We start from the raw sequence: 25196 nt of genomic DNA on the forward strand, positions 1-25196 counted from the left end.
GCTAGAGTTTTTCATCCGGACAGGAAGCTTCCTCATCACCGGAGAGCGCGTCGTCTCCGGTTTGGTCCAGAGAGTCGGCTCTCTGGGCTTCATCGACGACAACGCCGGCTGCTTCAACAACACGCCACTTCCCTGCATAGGCCGCTTCATCAACTTCGGTACCTGCGTAGGCCGCTTCATCAACTTCGGTATGCACGAGGTCTACGTCGCCACCGACACTCCTTGCAGGTACCCCGAGCAGGTGGTGGTGGCCGAAGATCCCCCCGCCGTCTGCACGGTTCGCGGCAGGCATGTCGACTGCCCCACTAACCGTGCGGAGGTCATGGTGACCGCTCATGGTGGCGATGCTAGCAAGGGCGCGGCAGAGAGCACCGGACTCCCAAGCAAGTCCGGCAGAATGGCGCGTCCTCCGATGGAGAAGCCGGAGAACATCGCTGCTCAAGCGGGCACGTCCGTTGTGCCGGCAAAGCCGACTCCGCTTCAGGCCGCCATCGAAAGGCTGACCTTGCCTGTAGCACCAAACGCCAACTCGGCCCAGCTGCAGGCTGAGCTGGAGTTGGAGCGCCAGAAACGGCTACAGGAAGCGGCTGACGTGGCTCGTGCTCGGCAAGAGCTTGAGATTTCGCTCCGTGGCTGAACAAAGCTCATGGTCTCAATTCTACTGCAGTGCCTAACCCTAGCCGAGTTGGGGAAGTGCGTAATCGTGGCAGAAACCTGAATGCCGAGATAGCTAGGGATGGCAGGGCAATGCCTGCTGTGTCGGCCAGCTATGCGTCGGCACTAAAGCCGAAGTATAGCACCCCTGTTAAGAACCTCAGGGTAGCCGAGGCTGCAGCAGAAGAGATTCCGAATCTCACGGGAGAGGCGCTCCGACCGCAGCAGCTACGTGTGAAGGAGTTGCTTTGCACGGCTAACGAGCAAAACGAGGCGTACATGAGGTTGCACGGCAAGCCCGGTGCGTCCCAGGTCATTCACTCAGCTGCAGGCGCTGGCGGCCAGGCTGACAAGCAAGCGTCTTCACCTGGTGGCAGACGGGACAAGAGTGTCAACTCAGGCCGAGACAAGCGGCTAAAGCGTTATGATCCGGCTTTGGCTGATAAGCAAATGGTTCGGAGAGTTGATGATGGCCAAAGTGGCCTGCATCTCGGCAACAATCGTTGAGATCCACAAGAGCGTCACTCGGCTAGTCACGGATGCCAACCTCGGGGTCCGGCACCCAATACTGCTGCAGGTCAGCAGGGTGCCGGGCACAACCCCCTGTATCGAGGTGAAAATCGCCGGCAAGACCGTTACGATGACGGATACTCGGCATGGGAGATGAAGGCTATCTCAGGCGAGAACGTGACAATGTCGGCCCACTTGGAGCCCGAGTGGGAAATAGGCTGGTGTCGTCGCTAGATGCCCGACATCGGCTCGATAGAATCTATCTCTCGGAGCTTCTGGAAGAGCAAGGCCATCCGGGACTGCGTTGTTTCGCTCACCAGATCATGAGAGAGACACCAACCCAGGGTTTCCAGCTGCCCAGGGGTACGAGAACGTATGACGACAGCACAAAGCCGGAAGATTGGTTGAAAGATTATGTCACTGCAGTGCATGTGGCAGGCGGCAATCGCAGATGGGCTGTACGCTATGTACCCCAGATGCTGGTAGGGCTAGCCAGGATCTGGCTAAATAATCTGCCGGAAGGCAGCATCAATTGCTGGATAGATTTTGAAGAAGCTTTTATCAGCAATTTCACCAGCACCTACAAGAGGCCTAACCGCCCTCAGCAGCTGTCCATGTGCAAGCAGAGGGACAATGAGACCGACCGAGATTACCTGACAAGATGGAACAACCTCCGCAATTCCTATGAAGGGATAGTGGATTCGCAGGCAATAGCATGGTTTGCCCAAGGATGCCGACATGGCAGCATGTTGTGGCAGAAGCTGCAAAGAGAAATGCCGGCCACTTTGTCCGAGATGATCAAGATTGCAGACATGTATGCGTTGGGTGACCCGACTCAGTCATCGCTGATGCCGACAGAGCCGCAAAGAGAGCAACCGACATACAATCCTGCCGGAGCATTCCGGAGGAATGATCATCAAGATCATCGCAATAAAAGAAGGGACGACATGCCGGATTACCGGTATGGGCCAGCCCATGTCGCGGCTATTCAAGATCAACCTGATGCCGGTCCCAGCCAGCGTCAAAAGATTGGGAATCAGCAGTGGGCCAAGAAGGCAGAGCAGAAGAAGCCCTGGCAAGATAAGCAGAAGTATACGTTCGAGATGATGCTGGATCAGCCTTATCGTTTCCACACAACCAATCCCAGCAAACCGGCGAATCACATAACCCGGCAATGCAGCTGGATGCAGCGGGCCGAGAAGGGTGAGGCAAGTCGGCTGCCCCCTCCTCCGCCGCTTACAGGCGCCAATGCACAGATTCAAGGACTCCCTCCGGCGAACAATGCTGTCAATCAGGTGGAAGACCAAGGCATCCCGAAGTATGCAAGGAGAAACGAGTACAAGGAGCATCACCAGAGCTACATGATTTTTATCACGGAGCCGACCGACAAGTAGAGCCAGCGCAGGCATGAGATGGAAGTTAACGCTGTTATGCCGGCAGTACTGAAATTCATGCACTGGTCGGAATAGGAGCTCTGTTGGAACCGGGCAGATCATCCTAAGGTCATGCCGAATTCGGGTGGTTATGCTCTGGTGGTCGACCCGACGCTCATTGGGCCTGACATCAATGTCAAGTTTACTCGAGTTCTCATTGATAATGGGAGCAGCATAAACATCATGTACCGAGACATAATGTTCAAACTCGGTATTACTGATAACATGCTTGAGCCTAGCCGGACTACCTTTCATGGTGTTGTGCCGGGAGTGTCTTGTGCTCCGGTAGGCAAAATCCGGGTTGATGTCTTATTTGGCACCAGGGAGAACTGTCGGACCGAGAACTTGGTGTTCGAGGTGGTAGATCTCAGTAGTCCGTATCATGCGCTGCTCAGCAGACCGGCATTGGCCAGATTCATGGCGACTACCCATATTGGCTATCTGAAGATGAAGATGCCAGGACCAAATGGTACCGTAAACATTACCGGCAACTACAAGCGTTCGATGGAGTGCGCGGCAGCAGGATCCGCTTTGGCCGAGTCATTGGTTATTGCTGGCGAGAAGAGGAAGCTGCAAGAAGTCGTCGCGTTAGCTCAGTCGGCGCAGATTGTCCTGCCGGCTATGACTAACCCTCATGGGAGCGTGGTTTTCCAGGCATCCAAGGAGACGAAGAAGATCACGGTCGACAATGAGTTCCCGGACCGCACCTTCATCATTGGTGCCGGCCTGAATGAGAAATAGGAAGGCGAGCTCACCAGCTTCCTCCGTGAGAATCGGGACATCTTTGCATGGTCAAATCAAGACTTGCCGGGCGTGCCGAGGGAGTTGGCTGAGCACTCACTGCATGTCAGGCCGGAAGCAAGACCGGTGAAGCAGCCCCTTCGATGCTTTGCCGATGACAGAAGGAAGATAATATCGGAAGAGATATACCGGCTTCTAGCTGCCTGCTTTATCATGGAAGTGTTGCATCCTGACTGGTTGGCTAACCCGGTCATGGTCAAGAAGAAGAAAGATGACCCAACTGCTGCCAAGGTGTGGCGCATGTGTATCGACTACACCAGCCTGAACAAGGCATGCCCTAAGGATCCTTTTCCATTACCTCGGATCGATCAAGTGATCGACTCCATTGTCGGGTGTGAGTTGTTGTCTTTTGTAGACGCGCACTCTAATTTTCATCAGATACCGCTGAACCCTAATGATCAAATAAAGATATCCTTTATCACCCCGTTCGGGGCTTATTGATATCGCACTATGCCGTTTGGTTTGAGAAATGCAGGGGCTACCTACCAAAGATGCATGCAGAAATGCTTGCACGACCAGCTCGGCGAAACCGTGCAGGTATATGTCGACGATGTATTCATAAAACCAAAGAAAGCGTGACGCTGCTGGATGATATCCGGGAGACATTTGCAAATTTGAGGAGATTCCGAATGAAGCTAAACCCAGCCAAGTGCACGTTCGGTGTGCCGGCAGGAAAGTTACTCGGATTCTTGGTGTCAAGTCGAGGTATAGAAACAAATCATGTGAAAATTGCCGCCATAGAAAGAACGAAACTGTCAAAATGTCTCAAAGATGTGCAGAAATTTACTGGATGCTTACACCGCTGAGTCGCTTCGTTAGTCGGCTGGGTGAAAAGGCAATGCCCTTATACCAGCTGATGAAGAAAATCGACAAGTTTGTGTGGACGCAGCAGGCAGAGGTAGCCTTCCAAGAACTGAAGAAGATGATCGCTACGGCGCCGATATTAGCCTCGCCAATGGCGCAAGAGCCGATGTTGTTGTATATAGCAGCAACAAACCGAGTTGTCAGCGCCATCATAGTGGTGGAGAGAGATGAGGACGGCAAGTCTGTACAGAGGCCGGTATATTACCTGAGTGAGGTGTTATCATCATCAAAACAGAATTATCCTCACTACCAGAAGATGGCGTACGGTGTTTACATGACGGCAAAGAAGCTGAAGCATTATTTTGATGCACATCAGATCCGGGTCATATGCGAAGCACCCATCTCGGAAATCATGAGCAATAAAGATGCAAGCGGCCGAATAGCTAAACGGGCTATTGAGTTAGCACCCTACACGCTACAGTATGACAGACGAGATGCAATGAAATCTCAGGCGCTGGCGGATTTCCTGGTGGATTGGGCCGAGATGGAATCTGAACCACCACCACCTGAAACTGGCTACTGGAAGATGCATTTTGACGGCTCCAAAATGAAAAGTGGGCTTGGTGCCGGCATAGTTCTCACTTCGCCCAAGCGCGATCAGTTTGCAAATTCATTTTGCAGCGTCCAACAACGTCACCGAGTATGAGGCACTTGTTCACGGACTGAAGATGGCAAAGGAGATCGGTGTTCGTCGGATTCAGTGCTTCGGCGATTCCGACTTGGTGGTCCAGCAAGCCTCTGGCAATTGGGATGCATTGGATGCCAACATGACACTATACCGTTTTCATGTGCAGAAGATTAGTGGCCACTTTGAAGGGTGCGAGTTCCACCACATACCACGAGCGGAGAACGAGGCTGCTGACACTTTGTCGAAGCTAGGATCAACGCGGCAGGCCATCCCGACCAGCGTTGCGTTGGAACATCTACGCAAGACATCAATCAAGCCGTCACCAGAATCGGAATCAATATTTATTCCGGAAAGTTCAGAAGCTGATGTCACTCTAATGGACATTGACAGTGGTAGTGGATCCGGTAACCCGGGGACTGAGCGCCTAACTCGGCTAAGGCAATGGCGGTTGAACCAATGGAGATAGACGAACCGATTTTTGTAACTCGTCCTATGCCGGATTGGGCGCAGCCAATAATGTCCTACCTCAAGGATGGGAATCTGCCGGAAGAGAAGTGTCGGTAAGGCAAATTCAGAGAAGAGCAAAAGCATACACGATTATCAATGGCGAGCTATACAAGAGAAGCGTCACTAATGTATTGCAACGTTGCGTTGAGCCAGAAGAAGGACAAGAAATACTCCAGAATATTCACCAGGGGGAACATCATGCATCCTCAAGAACATTGGTAGGAAAGGCATTCAGACACGGTTTCTATTGGCCGAGTGCATTACAGGAAGCGGAAGATATAGTCAAGAAATGTAATGGTTGCCAGAGATATGCCAGCAAAATTCATATGCCGGCATCTGAGCTCAAGACCATCCCAATCACTTGGCTGTTTGCTGTTTGGTGTTTGGATATGGTGGGACCCTTCAAGCGGGCACGGGGAGACCGCGGTGTCATTTTTGAAGGATATTATCTTGAGATACGGCTACCCGCACAGCATCATCACGGATAATGGAACAAACTTAGCAGAGGGGCCTTTTGCGCGATTTTGTGCGGAAAAGAAAATCCGGCTGGATGTCGCTTCAGTAGCACACCCTCAGTCCAACGGGCAAGTTGAGAGAGCAACCGACATGGTTTTAGCCGCATAAAACCTTGGCTAATCGAGCCCCTGGAACGCATTCCAGGATGCTGGCTAGATGAGCTCCTGGCCGTGTTATGGAGTCTCAAGACAACTCCAAATCGTTCTACAGGCTATACGCCATTTTTCCTCGTATACGGGGCGGAAGCTGTCTTACCAGCCGACATCCAACATGACTCTCCGCGAATAACCATGTATACGGAAGCTGAAGTAAAAGAAGCTCGAGAAAATGATGTCGACCTGCTCGAAAAAGCACGGGAATTGGCTTTATCTCGGTCGGCCATCTATCAACAACACCTTAGGCGTTATCACAGCCGGAAGGTAAACCCGCGGATGTTCCGGGAAGGAGATCTCGTGCTCCGGCTTGTGCAGCACACAGCCGGCATGTTGTCGCCCCCATGGGAAGGACCTTTCATTGTGAGCAAAGCACTGCACAATGATTCATACTATCTTATAAATGCGCTGGACCCCAACGCGAATAGGATGGACAGGTCTGGCGAGGAAACCAAGAGGCCGTGGAATGTAGCTTTGCTTCGTCCGTTCTATACTTGAAAGATAAGTATTTGTATTGTTTTTTCCTTATGTCAAATATTTATAGACAATGAATTATCCGCCAGGTTCTTAAAAGGAACTCGGGGACTCTCATCTCGTATGCATGTTGTGTTACATTTATTTATTTGTATATCGGTATGATTTGATTGTGTAACCTTATGTCGGTCTAGTAGTGTGTCAGTACTTAAAACTCCCTCTATGACTTAGCTGTTGTCCGCAACCCAGCTTCATGGCAAGCTAGAGCATGGGTACGAAGTTATTGAGCACATGAAAAATGATTACGGAAACAAACAAATGAGCGAGCCGAGATGTGCGTTATTTTACCTAACCCAACATTCCTTTCCTATACCGGGCATTTCCGCGAGTTTTCTGAGTTTAATTTTTTTTTGAAAGGTCTATTCTATGACTTCGTGATTCATACGTCGAACGCCGACAAGGCAGACAAAGAGCCAAGGTCATATAATTTCACCAACAGAAAAAATAAACTCGAGGACTCGGTTGGGAACTCGATAAATTGTGGCATAAGCCAAATTCAAAATATTGTGCATCACAAACAAATGTACTTCAAGGTATTTACATCTGCACCCGACATCCCGGGGATCTAACAGTTTTAAAAAGTATTTGCCGACATTACTAGGCATGAATTCAGGCAGCAGGGTCATTGGTGTCGGCACTCGGAGCATCTGTTGCGGCGGGAGGCGACTCGGCCACGATTTCTTCGTCCACCTCCTCTTCTTCTTCCTCGGCTACCTCCTCGTCTGCGTCCGATCTCGGACCCTCCGCAAAAGTATACACTGGATGAAGGAGTAGGCCCGTTCTTGACGCTTTGCAATCAACTCCGGGTCCGAGAGGAAGGGGGGACCGACGCGCATGGACTGCAACACGTCGAGGTTAATGCCGTCGTACCAAGAAAGTACGAACGGCAGTGCCTCGTCGACGCCGACACGAGCGGCTGACTCTCGCCACTCGCTTAGCCGGTCCTCCACTTCCAAGAGACGCTCTGCCAGCTTCGGGATGGCACTCGGCGCTTCTTCTCCCGGCCAAAGAGCTCGGAAGGCGCGGATGCCGGCGTTGAGCATATCAATCCCAAAAGCCTTCAAAGGCTTGACACGGGTCTAGATGCTCATGAGATAATCCTCCAGATACTGGCTAACAATCCATCTAGCTTGCCGAGATCCCGTGTGCATGTGCCCACTAGGTGTGCGCTCTCGGTCTTCTCCTACTCAGCAGCAGTGGCTCGAGTCTCGGCTTTGGCGAGAAGATCCTTGTATTCTTGGACTTCGCCTTCCAGGAGGATTTTCTCGTCGGCTTGCGCAGAAAGCGCCGAGGTAAGTTGGACTACCTCGGCCTTATGCGCCTCGTCTTGCGCTTCGAGTTGCGCCCTTAGCCGGGTCACCTCATCTTTGTGCTGCTCTACTAGCTGAGTTTTCTCCCCCGTTTGGAGGACATGGATTACAAGAGTTCAAGACAAAAATGGATGCAATCTGAGATAAAGACTAAGTCGTACTTGCACTTCCGCGATGCGTTTCAGAAGCTCCGACACTTGTGCATCATTCCCGGCTGTGTATGAAGGCACATGTCAGTTTTCACAGTACATAGATAGCTCGACATAGCTTTTATGTCGGTGGAAGTATACTCACTCTTGTTCTGTTGTTCGGCCACCAAAGCCTTGTGCTTCTTTGCCAACTTCCGGGGTGTTGCGAGCAGAAGTTTGAAGGTCGCGTTGCGTTTGTTCATACAACTCTGCAAGAGGGTGATCCACACTTAGTCTGATAGCAGTGGCAAATCAGCAGCAATAGTGTTTGAAGTTTCTAAGCTTCAGGCCGACGATTCTAAACCCTGCCTGAATCTCGAGGATATAGTGTTTGAAGTTTCTAAGCTTCAGGCCGACCATTCTAAACCCGGCCTGAATCTCGGGGAATAGTATTTGAAGTTTCTAAGCTTCAGGCCGACCATTCTAAACCCGGCCTAAATCTCGGGGAATAGTATTTGAAGTTTCTAAGCTTCAGGTTGACCATTCTAAACCCGGCCTGAATCTCGGGCAATAGTGTTTGAAGTTTCTAAGCTTCAGGCCGACTATTCTAAACCCGGCCTGAATCTCAGGGAATAGCGTTTGAAGTTTTTAAGCTTCGCGCCGACTATTCTAAACTCGACCTGAATCTCGGAGAATAGTGTTTGAAGTTTTTTTAAGTAAGCTTCAGGCCGACTACTTCTTACTCGCCCTAAACCTCGGGGACTATGAATATATATACTAAAGATGGAATAAAAAACTTCAAGGGATTTTCATACCTCGGCAGCTCGGCTGGACTCGAACAGCGCAACCCTCGCCTGGAACATCCGGGCCGCCACCGACTCTGGAGTCGCTGCCACAGGTGATGGCCCCACCAGAGCGTTCTGCTGCGCTATCTGGATGGTGCCGGAGTTGACCTCGTAGCTATCGGCGTTGTGCCCGCTCATTGTCCTAAGAGGAACTCCTTGAGTACTCTGGATGGATGGCGAGCCGGAGGAACTCGGAGGCTGCTGTCCCGCCGGGATGGCTGAGCTCCTGGTCTTTTTAGCTCGAGCAGCCACTAGTTGTGTCGGTTGCGGCTACGGCAGCAGCGTTGCTGTTGCTTGAGGTCCTTGGGGTTGCGCTGCCAGCTGGCGAGGAGGGTCCGTGGCCAACGGTTGCGGTTGCGCGTCAGGCACTGCCGACGAAGGAGCAGCCCCGGCTATCGATGTCCCGGCCGCTGCTGTCCCAGCTTGAGCGACGCTCGAAGCGTCGATGCGAGGGCCGACATCCCACACGGCAGATATCGGATCTGCGGCGGTCTCGGTTTCTCCCATGGCCAGAGTAGAAGGCTCTGCACGCGGAGACGAAGTTGCCGGGATCTCGGACATGATGCAGGTCTGAGACTGAGTGGCAGTCAGAGCCTCCCTGTAGGAATGGAGTGTTGTTACCTTCATATCGGTTAAGAAAAATACTGACATTAGAGATCAAAATGGCGTAAAGCTTACCCGACGACCATGGGTTTCGGCTTCGGTTGCGGCCAGCGGTTTTCTTCCACTTCATTGTCCTAGAAAGATCTGTGTCGGCAACACGTTTCTCGCCGGCCGACACCGGAGTAGCAGCAGGGGCTGCAGCAACGCTCCGATCGTCCAAGTCAGCTACTCCCGGACCAAAGCAGACGTGAGCATTTTGGAGATGAGTACTCTGATATCCATGAGAGAAGGTCGGGAGTTATTACCTATGACACATCTGGGGCCGGCATGAGGAATCGGCATATGATCCTCCAAATTCGGGTCTTTCGTGTCAGCTCCCAAGCGATCGCTTACGAAGCACTTGTCCGGCGAGTGCCCGTCCTCATTGCACTGGAGCGTGAATTTCTGCACAAAATTATAAGGTTACGCCGAGGTAAGACATTGTTGGTTGGGAGCCGACATACAATCATATCGAAAGAAAATCGAAGAAGCAGGTAAACAAAAACTTACCAAGGGCGCACGATTCTTCCGGCTATATGGAACCATGCCCCAACCCTAGTTCTCGGACAGGTTGGTCTTGGCGATCGCCTTGACTCGGCGTCGGATCTCGAATTTGTCCAACATGATAGTTGAAACCCGGTTGAGGTCAAACCGGCCGTTGTGGAAACACATCTTGTGTGTTCGGCGTTGGAGCGGGCAGACCCGCCGGAACACAAACATGGCCAACAGGTCGTCAGCCGTCATTCCGTTCTCCTTCAGCGCAATGATGCCGGCATTAACCTCATTGATCTCCGGGAGAGAATCCTTGGGGTCATACCTCCAATTCTTCTTCTCCTCCGGCGGGCTGACTATGAATCCCGGCAAGTTGATCTTGTCGGTGTCAGAAGCGTTCTTGACATAGAAGAAGGTCTTGAGCCACTTCTTGCAGGACTCAAGACCTTGGATCCGGGGAAAAGCGGAACCCCCGCGGGGTATGACAGTGGCGGCGCCGCATTGAGTCATGGGCTTAATGGCGCTGGGATTGCCCTTATCAGGAAGAACCTGGAGCCGAAGCATAAAATATTTGGCCCACAGGTCAACGGAGGGCCAGAGGTTGAGATAACTCTCATAGCAGGTGACAAAGGCGGAGAGAGTGAGAATGGCATTGACCGGAAGGTGGTGAGGCTGGAGGCCGAAATGGTCAAGGAATTGCCGGATAAAATCGCTAACCGGGAGCCCGAAGCCGCGTTCGAAATGTGAAACGAAGATGACGAACTCACCAGGCTCGGGTGTCGGCACGACCTCATCGCCGGGAATCCGGCACTCCACCTCCTCCGGGATCCGCCGGGTGCGGCGGAGCCAATCGATGTCCGCCGGAGATACGTCGGAGCCCTCCCCTCCGGCGCGCTCCGAACCGGAGTCCTCCTCGATCTGCTGCACAGCGGGGTCGACGGCAGAGGCATCACGGGAAGAAGAGGCCATGGCGCAGAAATAGATCTGGCTTTGCTCCGGCGAGAAGGTGGTAGCGCGAGGCACGGGCAAGCAAAGGAAAAGCAGCGGAAGCGTCGGCGAGTACGCGCAAGAATGCAGCGGCGAGCTTGGCTACCGGAGGCAAGAGAACGCGGCGGCAGAGGAGCTCCAAGCTTGAGACAACGGCGGATGCGCGAGAGCAGTGGAGAAGCTAGGGTTTCGGGGGGGGGGGGGGGGGAGTAAAAGAGTTTCACCCCATCCCCCTAATTATAACCTGGGCGCAATCATGGGGCGCGGATCTTCCGCACCCACGATCCCCGTGGCCAACGGTAAAACAACGCGTGATCGTGGGAGTAATTAAACCCATAAACGGTGCACGCGCGGTTACTGCGCAACGTGGCGCAGTAAATCCCGCCGAATCCGGGGGAGATAAGGCAACAGGTGGAAACCGAAATCCCCCCTCTTAATGGCCTGCCGGTTTTCCTGTCCGATTGGACGACACTTTCGCCTCAAAAGACGCGCTGGCAGTACTTCTAGTCTTATCTTCCCGTTGTTAAAGCGAGGCACGGAATAAGCGCGACATGTGGCATTGGTGTCGGCAGAAAAAAGTTCTTTATTATTGGCCACGATTAAAAGAGAAATTTCGGCTCAAAGCTGAAAATACCACACCGACTAAGTATGTCGGTGCTGCCAAATCCCGGCTAAGTAAGCTCGGGACTGTTTTGGCATTTTCCTTGGTCTGGTCCTTTTAATCTCCGAGAATGTTTGAGTTTTGGAAAACTGTAGTGGCCCAACATCACTTCCTGCCGGACCGCAATAGCTTCGGAGGCTAGTGTCGGGGGGATGACCTCGACAAGGGTCATGATGACACATATCAACCGGGATAGCAAAAGCAAAGCCGGCGTAAGCAAATACCCCGGCATCTTCAAGCTGACTTAACAACCAGCCGGCATACCAAAAGTGTGCTGGCATATCTATCTTGTCATATATGATTGCAGGATAAGCACGAACTATCTGATCTTGGCTAATGCCGGGATGCACCAACGGTCCCATCCTGGTCACATGGCGCAAAGTAAAGCAGCGCCCCTTTATGACGGAAAAGCAATCGTTGCTCACGTCGCTGTGCCGGGTGATTGCACAGTGACGCGTCGTAGAAGGACAGATGACGAGGCCCGGGGCATGTCTACAGTGTGCGCCGCCTGGCGGTACGAAAAGCACAAAGCGACATTGTCCCCTCCCGGACAATCCAGAGGGGACCATGGTGCGTACCCGGCGGACCCGGCGGTAGCTAGGGTTTGCTTTTGGTACATGTCAGTGTGATACCTTTGGCTTATAAATAGAAGCTCCACCCCTCCTGCGAGAGAGGTTCCTCACTTAGACATTCAGGAGTTCTCCTTCTTTTCTTCTTCCTCAAGAAACAGCTCAAGGAGCACCATTGTAGCAATTGATATCTCGGATAATACAACAAAGCAGGAGTAGGAGCTTTACCTCAACAACAGGACTCCGAACCTGGGTAAACACCGTGTGTCCTTATTCTGTGCGTGGTTTACATCACGTCTTCCCTCCTCCGGTTCCTCCTTCGTCCATCGGCCCCATCTCAAGCCATTCTATGGCATCTGTCGTAGCACCACCACGACATGCAGCGAGGTCCTTCTGTCGATCCACCTCTCCATTCTTCTCCTGGTTAATCTCCGTTCGCTGCACCCACCCGCTCCGCTCCTTGGATTCGCTGCAGGAACATAACCCGAACTCTCCCCTTTAGCCCCGCAGCCGACGCCGATTCCGACAACAAGGCGTCTACCAAGAACGAGGTAGGTTCCGCATTATCTTTCCTTACTCTCTTTGGCACTGTAGGTTTTAATGACCAATTTCATGAATCGTCTCTGAGATCATGGTCGAAGGATAACAAATTTTTGAGGTAGGGGAACTCGTATACCCAGACATAACATTTAATATTTTTTATTTTATAGTTGTCAGTTTTTTTTAATTTATATGGTTTGTATTCTTTAATTAGTCTTATAATATTGTGTTTTTAACATTTAATATTTTCACGTGTGGATTTGCTTTGTTCTTTTTAATTGAATTTGATATTTGGAACCTCGCAAGCATTCTGTAGTGTAGTATGTCTCATGCAAATACATAAACATTTTCGCATAACATAGATGTATAAACCGACAAATGCGACAAATGAAGTTATCGGGGGTCCAAAACTCCATTAAAAAGAGCTGCATGCATGTTTGTGGTGTAATAATCTTGCTGCTAAATATTTTTGCAGTAATCCAATGTTTCACGTAACGATAAAACTTATCGACTCAGGTTTATAAGAGTAACTATATAATTATATTTTTCCTTTCTTCCAGAAACATCTGCATACTATATAGAAAAAGTGCATACTATATAGAAAAAAGATCAAATAGATATTTGGGTTTAGTATATCTAAAATCTAAATCGTCTGATTTTTAGTTAGGAATAAGTTGATTGGTCAGCCATTGGATCTGAATCCTGATTTCGGAAGGAAGAGTAAACAGCGCAGAACCACCAAATTTCAGTGACTTGTTGCGAAAACCACCGTTTTTGTTAATTTTCACACGGAACCATCGCAATTCAGCGAAGTTGTTGCACATAGCATTGATTCGATCGATTGCGGCGTATAAGCACGTTTCTGACCGGCCGGCCCACATGTCAGGTCTAACAGGCCTAGCTGACGTTAACACAGGCCTAGCTGACTTTAACACCGTCCGTTAGCCAGGTGTCAAGCCTTTCTCTTCTCCCACTGACTGCGGGCCCCACCATCATCCCATGTTCCTGCGTCAGCCCGGCCACTGCTCCCATCCTGTCGCCATCTCGTCACTGCCCGGCCATGCCCCTGCAACACCGCACGCCGCTGCTGGTCCGCCGTCCCTGGCGCCCCGCGCTGACGCCTGCCACGCGCGTCGCCGCCTGCAGCCCCGCGCGCGCTGCTGCTTCGCCGGGGCCCCTGCCGCCCAGCGCGGCCGCCTCTGCTCCGCCGCCCCTGTCGCCGCGCGCGCCTCCGCTGCGGCCCCGCGAGCCGCCGGGCGCCCTGCCATCGCCCGCGCCGTCGTCGCTCGGCCATTGGTGCCGCCGACGGAGAGCTCGAGGTCGATGGCCTCGTGGGCGACGCCGGACTCGGCCGCGAGGCGGAGGCACTTGCTGGTTGCGGCGCATGCGTTGAGGTCGACGCCTCCATCGCGGTCTCCAGGAGGCGCGCGCGCAGAGGAGGGACAGGTACGAGCCCGGTCGCCCGGCGGCGGAGCAGCAGGCAGAGGCGCGAGCGGCGCGCGGGGCCGTGCGCACGCCGGGGCGGAGCAGAAACGGCGCGCGGGGCGCCGCGGAGAGCTCGCGGAGGGCGGGGGGCGGGCGGGGCCAGGCGTTCGCGGCGGCGGATTGGCGCGCGGGGCCGTGCGCTCATCGGGGCGGAGCAGCAACGGCGCGCGGGGCGGCGCGAAGAGCCAGGCGCAAACTCTGGGGCGAAGGCACCAGCGGCTTCGCAGCGTCCGTGCGGTCCTTCAGGTGCCGATGGAGAGGCACGGGAGGTCACGTGCGCGCAGATCGACGCGGGAGACCCATTCCGCCGGTCTTGGGGAAGACGAGCGCGAGCAGGGGCAGGTAGAGAGGGTGGCGGCCAGAGAAGGGCTCGGGAGAGCTCGCCGAAGCAGAATAGGAGGGGAGGCCTACCACCTGAGCAGGATGGGCCAGAGCCGCGTCTCGCGCGCCGCCCGTGCTCTGGTCGTCGTCTAGGCCGCCAAGCCCACCCCGAGGCCGCACTGACGCTGCTAACGGTGCTTCTAACGTCAGCTACATCTGTTTAACCCGAGATGTGGGCCCGACTGGTAAGAAACACGCTTATGCGCCCCAAACAACGGAATTAGTGGTATGTGCAACAAGTTCACTAAATCACGGTGGTTCTGTGCGAAAATTAGCAAAACTGTTGATTTTCGTTATAACTGCCTCAAATGTGGTGGTTCTGGGCAATTTACTCCGGAAGGAAAGATGGAGAAGAGGGAATAGAGACAACGCCCAAATTCTGATCCGATGGCTCTCATACTATCTAGATTTAAAACTTTTGCTTAAACTTAGGCACATGAGATATAGACACGCACATAGATATTTGGCATAATAAACATATAGATTTATCAACATAGATATTGTTACATTAACAGCAGTATAAGAAGTATCAAATAGAGTAAATTACAGAAAACCACCACATTAGTGGTGATGGTTTTACATAGGTACCGGTTTACGTTTTGGTGACTAAAACCACCGAATTTAGTTAACCTCTCGCTCGCTAGCGGTTAAACACGTTTTTTACAAAACGGGTCCACTGGTCAGGCCAACGTGGCGCCCAGCGTGGCAACTTTTCTTCTTCCTCACTCACTGCACTCTCTCTATTCGTGGCCGATGGGCTCTTGCTGCCGCCTGGACTGCTGCTGCGGCCGCCGCAAGCGATCAGACCTAGACGAAGAGCAACCGCCCGACGGACTGGAAGTGCTCGACCTCCGGGCCGCCAAGCGCCTGCTGCTTGGCTTCGAGCGCCGCCTCCGGGACAACCACGAGGCGCGCATGAAGCACCCCGACGACCCGTCCCGCTTCGCCAACTCCGAGCTCGCGCGCGGGTCAGAGCTGGGGCGGCGAGCAACGCGAGCGGCAGCGGCCGCGAGGGAGAAGGACGGCGGCGCTCGGGGAGAAGGGCGGCCCAGTCTCCGAAGCGCCCGCCGGCTGCGCGCGACGGAAAAGGGCGGCTGCGCTTGGAGGAGAAGGGCGGCGGCCGCGCGCGGGGAGAAGTCGGACAGCGGCACCGGGGGGGGGGGGGGGGGGGGGAGAAGGGCGGCCGCGCACGGGAAGAACGCGGACGACGGCGCCCGGGGAGCAGGGCGGCCGCACGCGAGGGAGGGGGCGGCGCGAGATGGAGAAGGGAGGTGGCTCGCCGACTCGGACGGCTCCCCGGCCGCGTCTGCCATGGCCGTCCACGAGCAGCAGCGGGGGCGGCGAGCAACGTGAGCGGCAGCGGCCGCGAGGGAGAAGGGCGGCGGCGCTCGGGGGAGAAGGGCGGCCCCGTCTCCGAAGCACCCGCCGGCCGCGCGCGAGGGAAAAGGGCGGCCGCGCTCGGGGGAGAAGGGCGGCGGCCGCGCGCGGGGAGAAGGCGGACGGCGGCGCGGGGGAGAAGGGCGGCCGTGCGCGGGGAGAAGGCGGACGGCGGGGCCGGGGGAGCAAGGCGGCCGCGTGCGAGGGAGAAGGGAGGTGGCGGCGCGGGGGGAGGAGGGCGGCCGCATGCGAGGGAGAAGGGACGCGGCGGCGCGGGGGGAGAAGCGCGGTGGCTCGCCGACTCGGACGGCTCCCCGGCCGCGTCCGCCATGGCCGTCCACGAGCAGCAGCATGAAGCGGCCCTGGCCTCATCGGTGGCGTTGCTCATGTTTCGAAGCGTGGGAGAGAGTAAGATCCACGCTGGACCGGCTCGCTGGACGACGCGCTGGTCCGACAGTGGGCCACACCGGTCATAATCGTGTTTAAATGTTAGCAGCGAACGCTTAACTAAATCCGGTGGTTTTTAGTGACAAAAACGTAAACCGGTACTTATTTAAAATCCTCGCCACTAATTTGGTAGTTTTCTGTAATTTACTCTATCAAATAATACATCTATTTTGTATGCAATTTTTCTCGTGTGCATACCACAAACACGAATAAGAATGAGTCCATCAGAGTAGTCACTAGTTGCTAATTTTTGTAAAATAATTTCAGGGAGGAGAATAGAATGGTAACAACTCATGCAAAGGATATACCAAACAGTATGTAAATCAAACATCATAAACACATTTTTATATAAAAATGTATTTCGTTAGTAGTTCACTGCAACAAAAATTTAAACTCATCCTCGAAAATACAAAGTTGAAACATGATTAATTAAAATCTAAACTAGTCACAACACGTATCTACTATCGTTAAGTAAGGTGACACAAAATATGACCACAACTAGCCGCAGCTTCTTCAAACGGAGCGATTCGTGTCATCAAATCATGACATTTTCATGCGCGGACCAAAACAGTTGCTCATCTGTCAGAAAAAAAATAGGATGTCCTGTTTAATTCTCTCGAAAGGAAACTAGTGCAGATAAAACGAAAATCTTACTCGTTTATCTCATTTATCTCAATCTGACTCATTTATCTCTTTTATCTCCAAATAACTCCTTGCCAGTCTCCTTCACATCCTTATCCATACTCTGGGCAATGGTGTCGGCAGCCTTGATCAACAACGCTCTTGTCAACAAGAACAAGTCATACTCGTAAGCCTGACAAACCGTTCCACCGTACCACACAAGGCTGACAATAGTGAACAATGCAACGATTGCCGCACAGGCCCTCACTAGCTATTCAGGAGATTTCCCTAAGAGCTTGTCCATCGTTTCATGAACATCTTCTGGATTGCTTGCACCATGGAATCCTACTGTTTTCGGAGCTTGAGATCCAAATCGTCGGTGAGTCTTCTCTTGAGCATATCATATAGCAGCCCGGCATCTGCAGTGAAGCCCTCCAGGGATTCAATCTCCTTTCAAGATTTGAATCGGGTGGAGGGTGGTGCGGGAGCTTCAGGATCGTCAGCTCTGATACCAGACTGTGATCTCTCGATCTCTCTGAATTGATTCTTACTCATGAACTCACATAAATTCTCATAGAAATTGTTATTTGTTGTTCCACCCAATCTCTCTCACAACAAATCCGTTTACAACCAGTTCGAGCCAATTCAAATCCGTCCAAAGCTGACTAGGAAACTAAGTTTTAAGTAGTTACAAGGTTCAACGAAACCATTCTAGGCCTGCAAGCCGAGAGGGAAGGCGGCGGTCTAGGATGGGCCGTGTCGTTGGGTCATGTGGTATTGAAGAGTGTTGGACCGAGTCCAGGTCGCTCACAGACAGTAGAGAGTTCTTCGACTTTATCACCACGAGATGTCCAATTCGCTGATGCTTAGTTGATTACATCTGAGGTTGGTAATCCGTTGCGAAAAACAAATTCACGTCGTCAATTTCTTTTTTAAACACTTCATAAGCATCGGTTAAAAGATGAATTCTGGGCTTCTGACCCATCTCGCTGCCGAGCACCCCCAAATCCCTTCGGTCGTCTTCCTCGCGCGCCGCCAGTACCCATCCCGCTGCCGAGCACCCTACACCCCTCGCTCCGTCGCTCGTCTTCCTCCTCGGGCAAGCGTCGCCACCAGGTTGATCTCTCCTTCGATTCTCTCGCTCCCGGCCGTTTCTCCTCCCATGACCTCACGAATGGATTCCGACCTTTAGGCCCCCGTTTCATCTCCTAAATCTCCGATTCGTAACTGAGGCAAAAATCAAGGTAGGGCGGCCGCCCTACCTTGCCCTACTGGGTACTCCGCCGGTGTGTGAGATGGAATGGGGTTTCAGCCGAGGAGGTGGAGGTGTATAATGAGACCCTGTGTATGGGATAATCCAATTTTCCCTGAGAAAATAGTGAGGAAATGATATCCAGGAAGGACTGTGTACACTCTACACAGAGCGAATCCTCTCTGCCTCCCTTCTGAAGTGTGCTTCGTGGTGGAAAAAACAACAGCAGGGACAAAGTTGTCTGTCCCTTGGTCAAGTAAAGGGTTTATTGATTTTGTTTTGTACAAACATCCCTCGAGGCAAATCATGGAGAAACACATTCAAGTTCAGCGCATTTCACCAAGAGACTGATCAAATATGGAATATCCTCAAAGGCCAATGGACTTCAGGGCAAAAGTTTGGACCTTTTTTAAAAAAAAAGTTTGCACCTGGATTCTTTGACGAGTTTTGTTCCTGCATTCCACTTCAGTTTACAAGTAATAGCTAGTATCACATGAATGTATACTTTTTAGAGGAATACGGTCTGCTTCCTTAAAGTGGCTTAATTTTCCACATCCCATTTGAGAGAGCTTAACTTATGGTGGATTAAGTTTCCGTAAGAGGCCACATCCCATTTAAGGGAGCTTAAACTTACATTGGGTTAATCATGGAGCCGATAGTCCCCAAATTGGGAGTGAGAGCGAGTCTGGTTTACTAATTGGCTAGTACTACACCGTTTTTAGTGTTGTTTGTGTCTAGGGATGTCAAAATAGTTTGAACTCAACAAACCATTCAAGCTCAGCTTGATCTAGACTTGCTTTGAGTTGTCTCTCGAGCCCCAACGAGCTGAGCTTGAATTGCTCGATAGGGCTCGTCTAGTCAGCTAACTTTGTCGAGCTGAGCTTTTGTCAAATTTACTTTATTTTCCATATAAGTGAGCATTTGATTTTTATAGCACATACTCTCTTGGTTGAGCCGGACATGAGTCTGCTCAATTTTTATACGAGTTTACATTGATTTTCTTTAGTTACCAAGTTTTGTCGAGCTGAGCTCGAGCCTTCATGAACTTGTTTTGAGCTGAGCTCGAGCCTGACAGCAGGCTCGAAGACCAAGTCAGGCTCGCTCAAGCTCGCGTGAGCTTCTATCGCTCAAGCTTGGCTCATTGCCAGCCCTATTTGCGTCGGTGAGGCAACATACTTCTGAGACAACTGATTCTGATGAATTTTTGTTCTAGATTTTGGTATGAGAGAACTGATTCAGAGCATTTACGCACCTTACTAGTCTTTATCTGTCCCCTTTCCTTGCCAAATATAAAATCCACAAACGAGATTGCTGTGACCACTTTTGTTTTTGTACATTCAAAGGGGGAAAACAAGAACTTTATTCCATGAATGAAAGGAAACCAATACAGTGTTATAAGGTGAAAGTACCTGTGCGTTGCTGCGATCTGGAAAATACATTCCATGTTTAAAGTGGATTTATACCATCATTTATTGTCTCAGATAAAATAATCTGTATCCACTCTCATCTTAATGGTTTGAGTCAAATTAACAGGTGGCGATACGGTCTGAATATGACGGACCACCGCCACCAATTGAGATCTTTATTTTATAGGAGTAAAGATTTTGTGTACATACACCCAAGTACAATACTGATTGCATCAGCAGATATTACCCCCTTATTCTGCCTAAAAATAGAGAATTATATCAGAACCAAACTGCAGGTGACACGGAATCATCAACTGAAGCAGGTGCAAATTCTCATGGGCTTTTGGAATTTGCCTCTGGACTCTGGAGTACCTGCAAGCCAGACAATTTAATATGCTTGACGCATACACCATAGTTTCAGATTTGATTTTAAGTTACTAATCGAGACTCGCGCAAAGGATTCAAAATATACACTTACGTTTTGACCTGAAATGAGGTCACTTTACTCCATATTTTGGTGGCAATAGCATAGTCAAAAACAAATGCTATTCAGCCATATCAAGGAATGAGCTAAACCCTTGTTTGAGTTATTGTTTGGCTGGGTATTGCATCTCCCATTACACATATTATATAATTTGGTGTTACATCTTAGGTGCTAGGTGTCCACCTTTGTAGCAGACTAATAGTGGATTTAAGTTGATCTTTTGGTAGAATTTTTCTATCAAGCTGACCAGCAGAGTGGTAAATACGTATACTAATTATTTCTTGTTTACTGCTGATGCAGGTTTGAAGTGGTCATTATGGTGAAGAAAACCACACAGAAAGGTTATGGTATAGCTGGGTGCCCATCAAGTTCTGAACTTCCAGAAAATAATGCAAGGCAGAAATTCCGTTTAGGAGATATAACATGGGTTAAGCATGGTAGCTCCTCATGGTGGCCAGCACAGGTACGACCGTACGAGGCACACCTTCGGAGCACTTCGTATTCCAATTCATAGAGTATGGTTCTCATAGATGCCTGTGAATATACCCATTGCTTTGCACATGTGCATAAAATAGAATGCTGGACAGATGACTGTATCTGTAGTAGAGCAATTATATCAGTCGTGCATGAGTAAGATGAACAGTTTGCAATATCCAGTGCCACGACATTTGTACTTGTATGGTGTGAAGACAAAACAAAGTAGGCTTTTGCAAACCGGTACTTGTTCTTGATCCTAGAGCTTCCGATGCATATAATTTCAATTTCTGATTTCAAGGTCATCGATGAAGCATCTGTCAGTAGCAAGCCCAAGAAGAAGACCGGCCATGATGCCCTAGTTCGTTTGTATGGCACATGTGAATAGTAAGGCTCCTATCAACATGTTAAGCCATTCTTCTCTTTCTAGTGCTGATAATCTTTATGATAAAGGTTAAATGTTTTCATTTTTTTATTTTCAGCGTTTATGTTGACCCTTGGAAGTCTAACATGGAATTTGAAATGGTATGCACATCTTCTATCTCATAACTCATGAGGATGCTGATAGGGGATGAGCAGAAAACTCACTGAACTGAAGTAACCAAACCAAACAAGCTGAATTGATGCATGTATAATTGTATATAATTTTCACAATAATTTGATAGATTTTATAAATATAATATGTATTCATGATAAGAAGTCATCAGAATTGTATTTAATCATAATATGCTTTGTAGTAACTATTATAACATACTGATACCAATACCACAGTTCAAACTTCACACATATTGTAGGATTGTACAGGCAAAGCATCCATTTTATTGTATTAATCATTTTGTAGTTTGGTTAACAGTTTTTTTTATTACCAAAATTGCCATGTTAACCAAATACTCACCCTGTTTCACTACTTTTGTGCTGCTGTTAGTAGGTTTATAAATGATTCGGGTTACTTGTTTAATCTACTTTGGTTTTGTAGCTTCCAAGAGAATTACTCCCTCCGATCCATAATAACTTACTTTGTACTAAATTCCCGACACTTATTATGGATCGCAGGGAGTAGTTTCTTATATCTTTGAAGGAAACATGAATGATATCCCTAATCCTTGTGATATTTCTCATATGAGCTCATCGTATGTAGATTCTGAAGGAAGAAAATAAGACTGCCAGGGAAGCATTCCATGAAGTGCTTCAGAAGGTAGGCAATCTCCTTGCGTTGCACATGTATTAATTAAAAAAATTGGTAGAGGTTGTTGTGAACCATGTTTAATCCCACAAATGCAGGAGCTCTCTGGTTTTAAGTCGCCCAGTGATTATGACGAGGAAGGAGCTGCCAACTCAAAAGGTGCATTTTTTTTTCCTGGAGAATCTAATATTCACACGTACAAGTTCTGTATATTCAACATGGTGGTCCTTTTGGGCAATGATTTGACCATTCATTTCATCCCTTTTTTTGTTAGTAATGATTACTGTCGATACTGATATGTTTATGTTTCTGAAATCATGTGATCTCAGAACATCTTGTATGGAGTAGTATCAGTTCCCATTCAATATTGCTAATTGAGTCTCAGAAACAAACATGCAAAATCACTTGTGCTTATTTTTTCCTGAATCAAGTTCTAATTTCACTTGTCATAAATAAAACAATTTTATTTTTCTTCAGTTGCACATATCTAAGTTTTTATTTTTCATATGGCATCACCAAATTGACGACAGCCAAGACCGCTTCTAGGAAAGTCAGAAAGCAAGAAGGCTTAAAGCGATCTGGCCATGGTAGTCTAAAAGAATTAGCAGGCTCTGAGCCGGAGCAAGAAGTTGGGAGCAATGCAACAACTAGAGTTGCTGTTCGGGGAGGAAGAAAGCCGAAAGGTGGGAGACAATCAAGTCCTCTTGATAAGGACCAAGGCATCGATAAAGCTTCGAGTGAAGTTTGTGCCGAAGGTTTAAGAGATAAGACACAGAAGCAAGTTTCTGCTGTGCGAGATAAAAAGGGTCGTATGGAAACACCAGGAACATCAGTGGTCGAAGGATCAAGAAGATCAGGCCGTACCAATGCAAAGAAATATTTTGACACAGCTGAGAACAGCACATCACAACTCCATCATACAAGTGCAAGTGAAAATGCAGCTGAAGTAGGAGATATAACATCAGAGAATCAAAGTGAGCACAACAATGGTTCAATGGCAGATGCAACTCACCGAGAAATAAAAGCCATGGTGAGGGATATACTGTTGGGGGACATCATAGCCAGGCAACATGCTGCTGAAATGGCCTATGTAGATGAAGTGATCTATGGAATTTGTGATGCTACTGAGCAAAATGTGGTTGATGGTACTGCTGCTGATATAGAGGGTGGGCGAGGCGTCAAGCGAACCGGTAGTCAACTTGAGGCTGATTCAAGTAATGTTACTCAGAGAACTAGAAAAGGGAAAGCGAAAAAACAGGGAAACAGTCCTAACTCTTCTCCTGTAAGTCGATATCTACTCCACACTTGTGAATCCAATGTCAAATTCCATACTCTAATTTAACCAAACTCCACCAGAGCAGGGATGCAGCGATGGAAGGGTCGGAGCAACGTAGGACACGCCAAATCAAGATCATGCAGAGCCTAGGTCTGATTGCTCCATCAGGATCTCCGTTCGGCAAAAATGGATTGGTCGCAACCACCCATCAATAATTCCAAGCTGCTCGCTAGGACCTATACTAGATTTTCATTTTGCAAGCACACTATTGGCTTCTGTATGGAAACACCTATGTATGGTTCCTGTCCTGATCTACTAAAGTAGTTTACATTGCTGTTTCCTTTGCAGGAGAATTAGCCGAGTTTATCTGATGCGCCATTGGACCTGTATCAGCAAAAAAGATGAGTCGTGGCGGCTCAGTGTTGTACCAATTGAATCTTTGCACACGCATTACCAAATTATTAAGTTGGACTAAATTGTTTCCGTGCGTGGGCTACAATGTCTCGTTACGACAGTGAGACGGTGGCATGAGTGACTCAATGCCACACTGGTAAAGGCAAATAGTGCATGCAAAGTTTCAGTACAGCAGCATTGCCAATCCAGCAATACCCAGTGTTATTGCTTGGCCCTTGCAGATTCAGTCAAGAGCAAGCAGCAGTATAGATGGCCGCCTGACCGGTGTAATGATCTTCCTTCTAGTACCACCTAGGAAGTCCATAGCGGCGTTGAGGCCGTCAGTGAGACTGTTTTGTCTTCCCAAGCAACTCATAACGGTAGCACTACAATAGAGATGGAGGGCCTGTCGGCAAACTCGGCATGATGTCACGACTACAGAAAAGTTCCTGCGCTCCATTGAAGGGTCAAAGGTGTCCCGTGTGTCGTGCTGCAAGGCGTTGGCGATGTCAGCTCAGGGCGGAGCAGAAAGGATTGATCGCTAGAAGCGTTTCCGCTCAGCAGTGTACAGCAAGGGAAACGAATCTACCGCGCACCTATACTTGCTCACTCCGATCCATATAATAATAACATATAATAATAAGTATAGCTGACTTAGTACAAAATGTAATAATTCAGCATTTGGTGCGACAATAATCCTTTTGGCGATAGTGCACTGCACGTGCACCAGGTGTGTGTACATATATGCGTCTAGATTATATATACCGGAGTACTCTTCTACGTAGGCTGTGTTTGGGACAGTTCTAGCTCTCGGAGTTGGTTGAGCAGATCTTTCTTAGTTTCACTTTTTCTGGAGCTGGAGTAGGTCATTCTTAGCGTATGCTTGCTAGTGATGAAAGTTTTCCGACTGTACCATGTCCTTTCGCGTTCAAAACCGGAGAGCTATTGTGTTTTGGTTCGTAGGAGATTTGTCCTACTACGCGTGGGTCGTCAGTGACGGAGCCCCATCAGGAAGAACTCCCGGGAAGAGGCGAGCCCGGGAAGCCTGCCTCGAGAAGATGACCCCTAGCGAAACTAAAGCTAAGTGCCGAGTACAAGATGCTCCCGGGAACCCCGGTCCCAGGAAGCCGAAGGAACGTCTCCCGGCAACTAGCAGGTGCGCTAGCCGGGAAGGTGCACCCCAGCAACCCGCGCTCGGGCATGCAGGCGGGACCCGCAGAACAGTGAAGATAGGACAAGACGGCCGGCGCAGTGCATTTAATGCACTGACATGAGTCTTATCGGCAGGCCTAATCTTGCTGAGCAAGGCTAGGGCGACTACCCTACGAACTATTTTTTCTACCGTGTACAGTGGACTGGGCCCTGCATGGCGTCCAGCGCGGATGAGTAAAATTGTATTCCATGCGGCCGTGACACGCGTCTAGGGGACGTGTCACGCTGCATGCATAGGCACCTGTGGTATCCCCTTGTATATAAAAGGAGGACTAATGCCACCGGTAAAAGGGTTCAGTTCAGTAGAACATAGCACAGCGAACATACTAAGTAGCCAACCCGGAAACTCTCCGGGTGATCTGTACGCACTCAAATTTGTGAATATAACTCAGAGCAGGACATAAGGTATTACGCCTCCGTGTGGCCTGAACC

General features: G+C 50.1%; 1 protein-coding gene across 4 annotated transcripts; it reads left to right on the plus strand.

Annotated features, from left to right (window-relative positions):
- Positions 1-17835: 17835 nt before the first annotated feature.
- LOC100838924 lies at positions 17836-23642 on the plus strand. 4 transcript variants are annotated; one of them, XM_024462319.1, is made up of 9 exons: positions 18070-18200; positions 18277-18756; positions 20527-20689; positions 21002-21087; positions 21183-21225; positions 21839-21895; positions 21982-22042; positions 22414-23165; positions 23240-23642. In XM_024462319.1, the coding sequence occupies exons 3-9, from the start codon at positions 20543-20545 to the stop codon at positions 23372-23374; spliced, it is 1281 nt and encodes a 426-aa protein (XP_024318087.1). In that variant the 5' UTR covers positions 18070-18200; positions 18277-18756; positions 20527-20542; the 3' UTR covers positions 23375-23642. The 4 variants fall into 4 exon arrangements, with proteins under 4 accessions (XP_010235217.1, XP_010235215.1, XP_003574636.2 ...); XM_010236915.3 differs by lacking the exons at positions 18070-18200; positions 18277-18756 and adding an exon at positions 17836-17969; XM_010236913.3 differs by lacking the exon at positions 18277-18756 and having other exon boundaries at positions 17986-18200; positions 23245-23642.
- The last annotated feature ends 1554 nt before the right edge of the window (positions 23643-25196 follow it).

The sequence above is a fragment of the Brachypodium distachyon genome, chromosome 3 (assembly GCF_000005505.3).
Source record: "Brachypodium distachyon strain Bd21 chromosome 3, Brachypodium_distachyon_v3.0, whole genome shotgun sequence".
NCBI lineage: Eukaryota > Viridiplantae > Streptophyta > Magnoliopsida > Poales > Poaceae > Brachypodium > Brachypodium distachyon.

What these genes read in the sequence shown, in the direction of transcription:
- LOC100838924 (XM_003574588.4), top strand. Translation starts at nt 18,046, where the DNA reads ATGAATTCTGGGCTTCTGACCCATCTCGCTGCCGAGCACCCCCAAATC. An exon ending in TCCATGAAGTGCTTCAGAAG is followed by an intron (nt 21,896 to 21,981) that starts GTAGGCAATCTC and finishes CCACAAATGCAG; the next exon opens with GAGCTCTCTGGTTTTAAGTC. An exon ending in ACAGTCCTAACTCTTCTCCT is followed by an intron (nt 23,166 to 23,239) that starts GTAAGTCGATAT and finishes AAACTCCACCAG; the next exon opens with AGCAGGGATGCAGCGATGGA.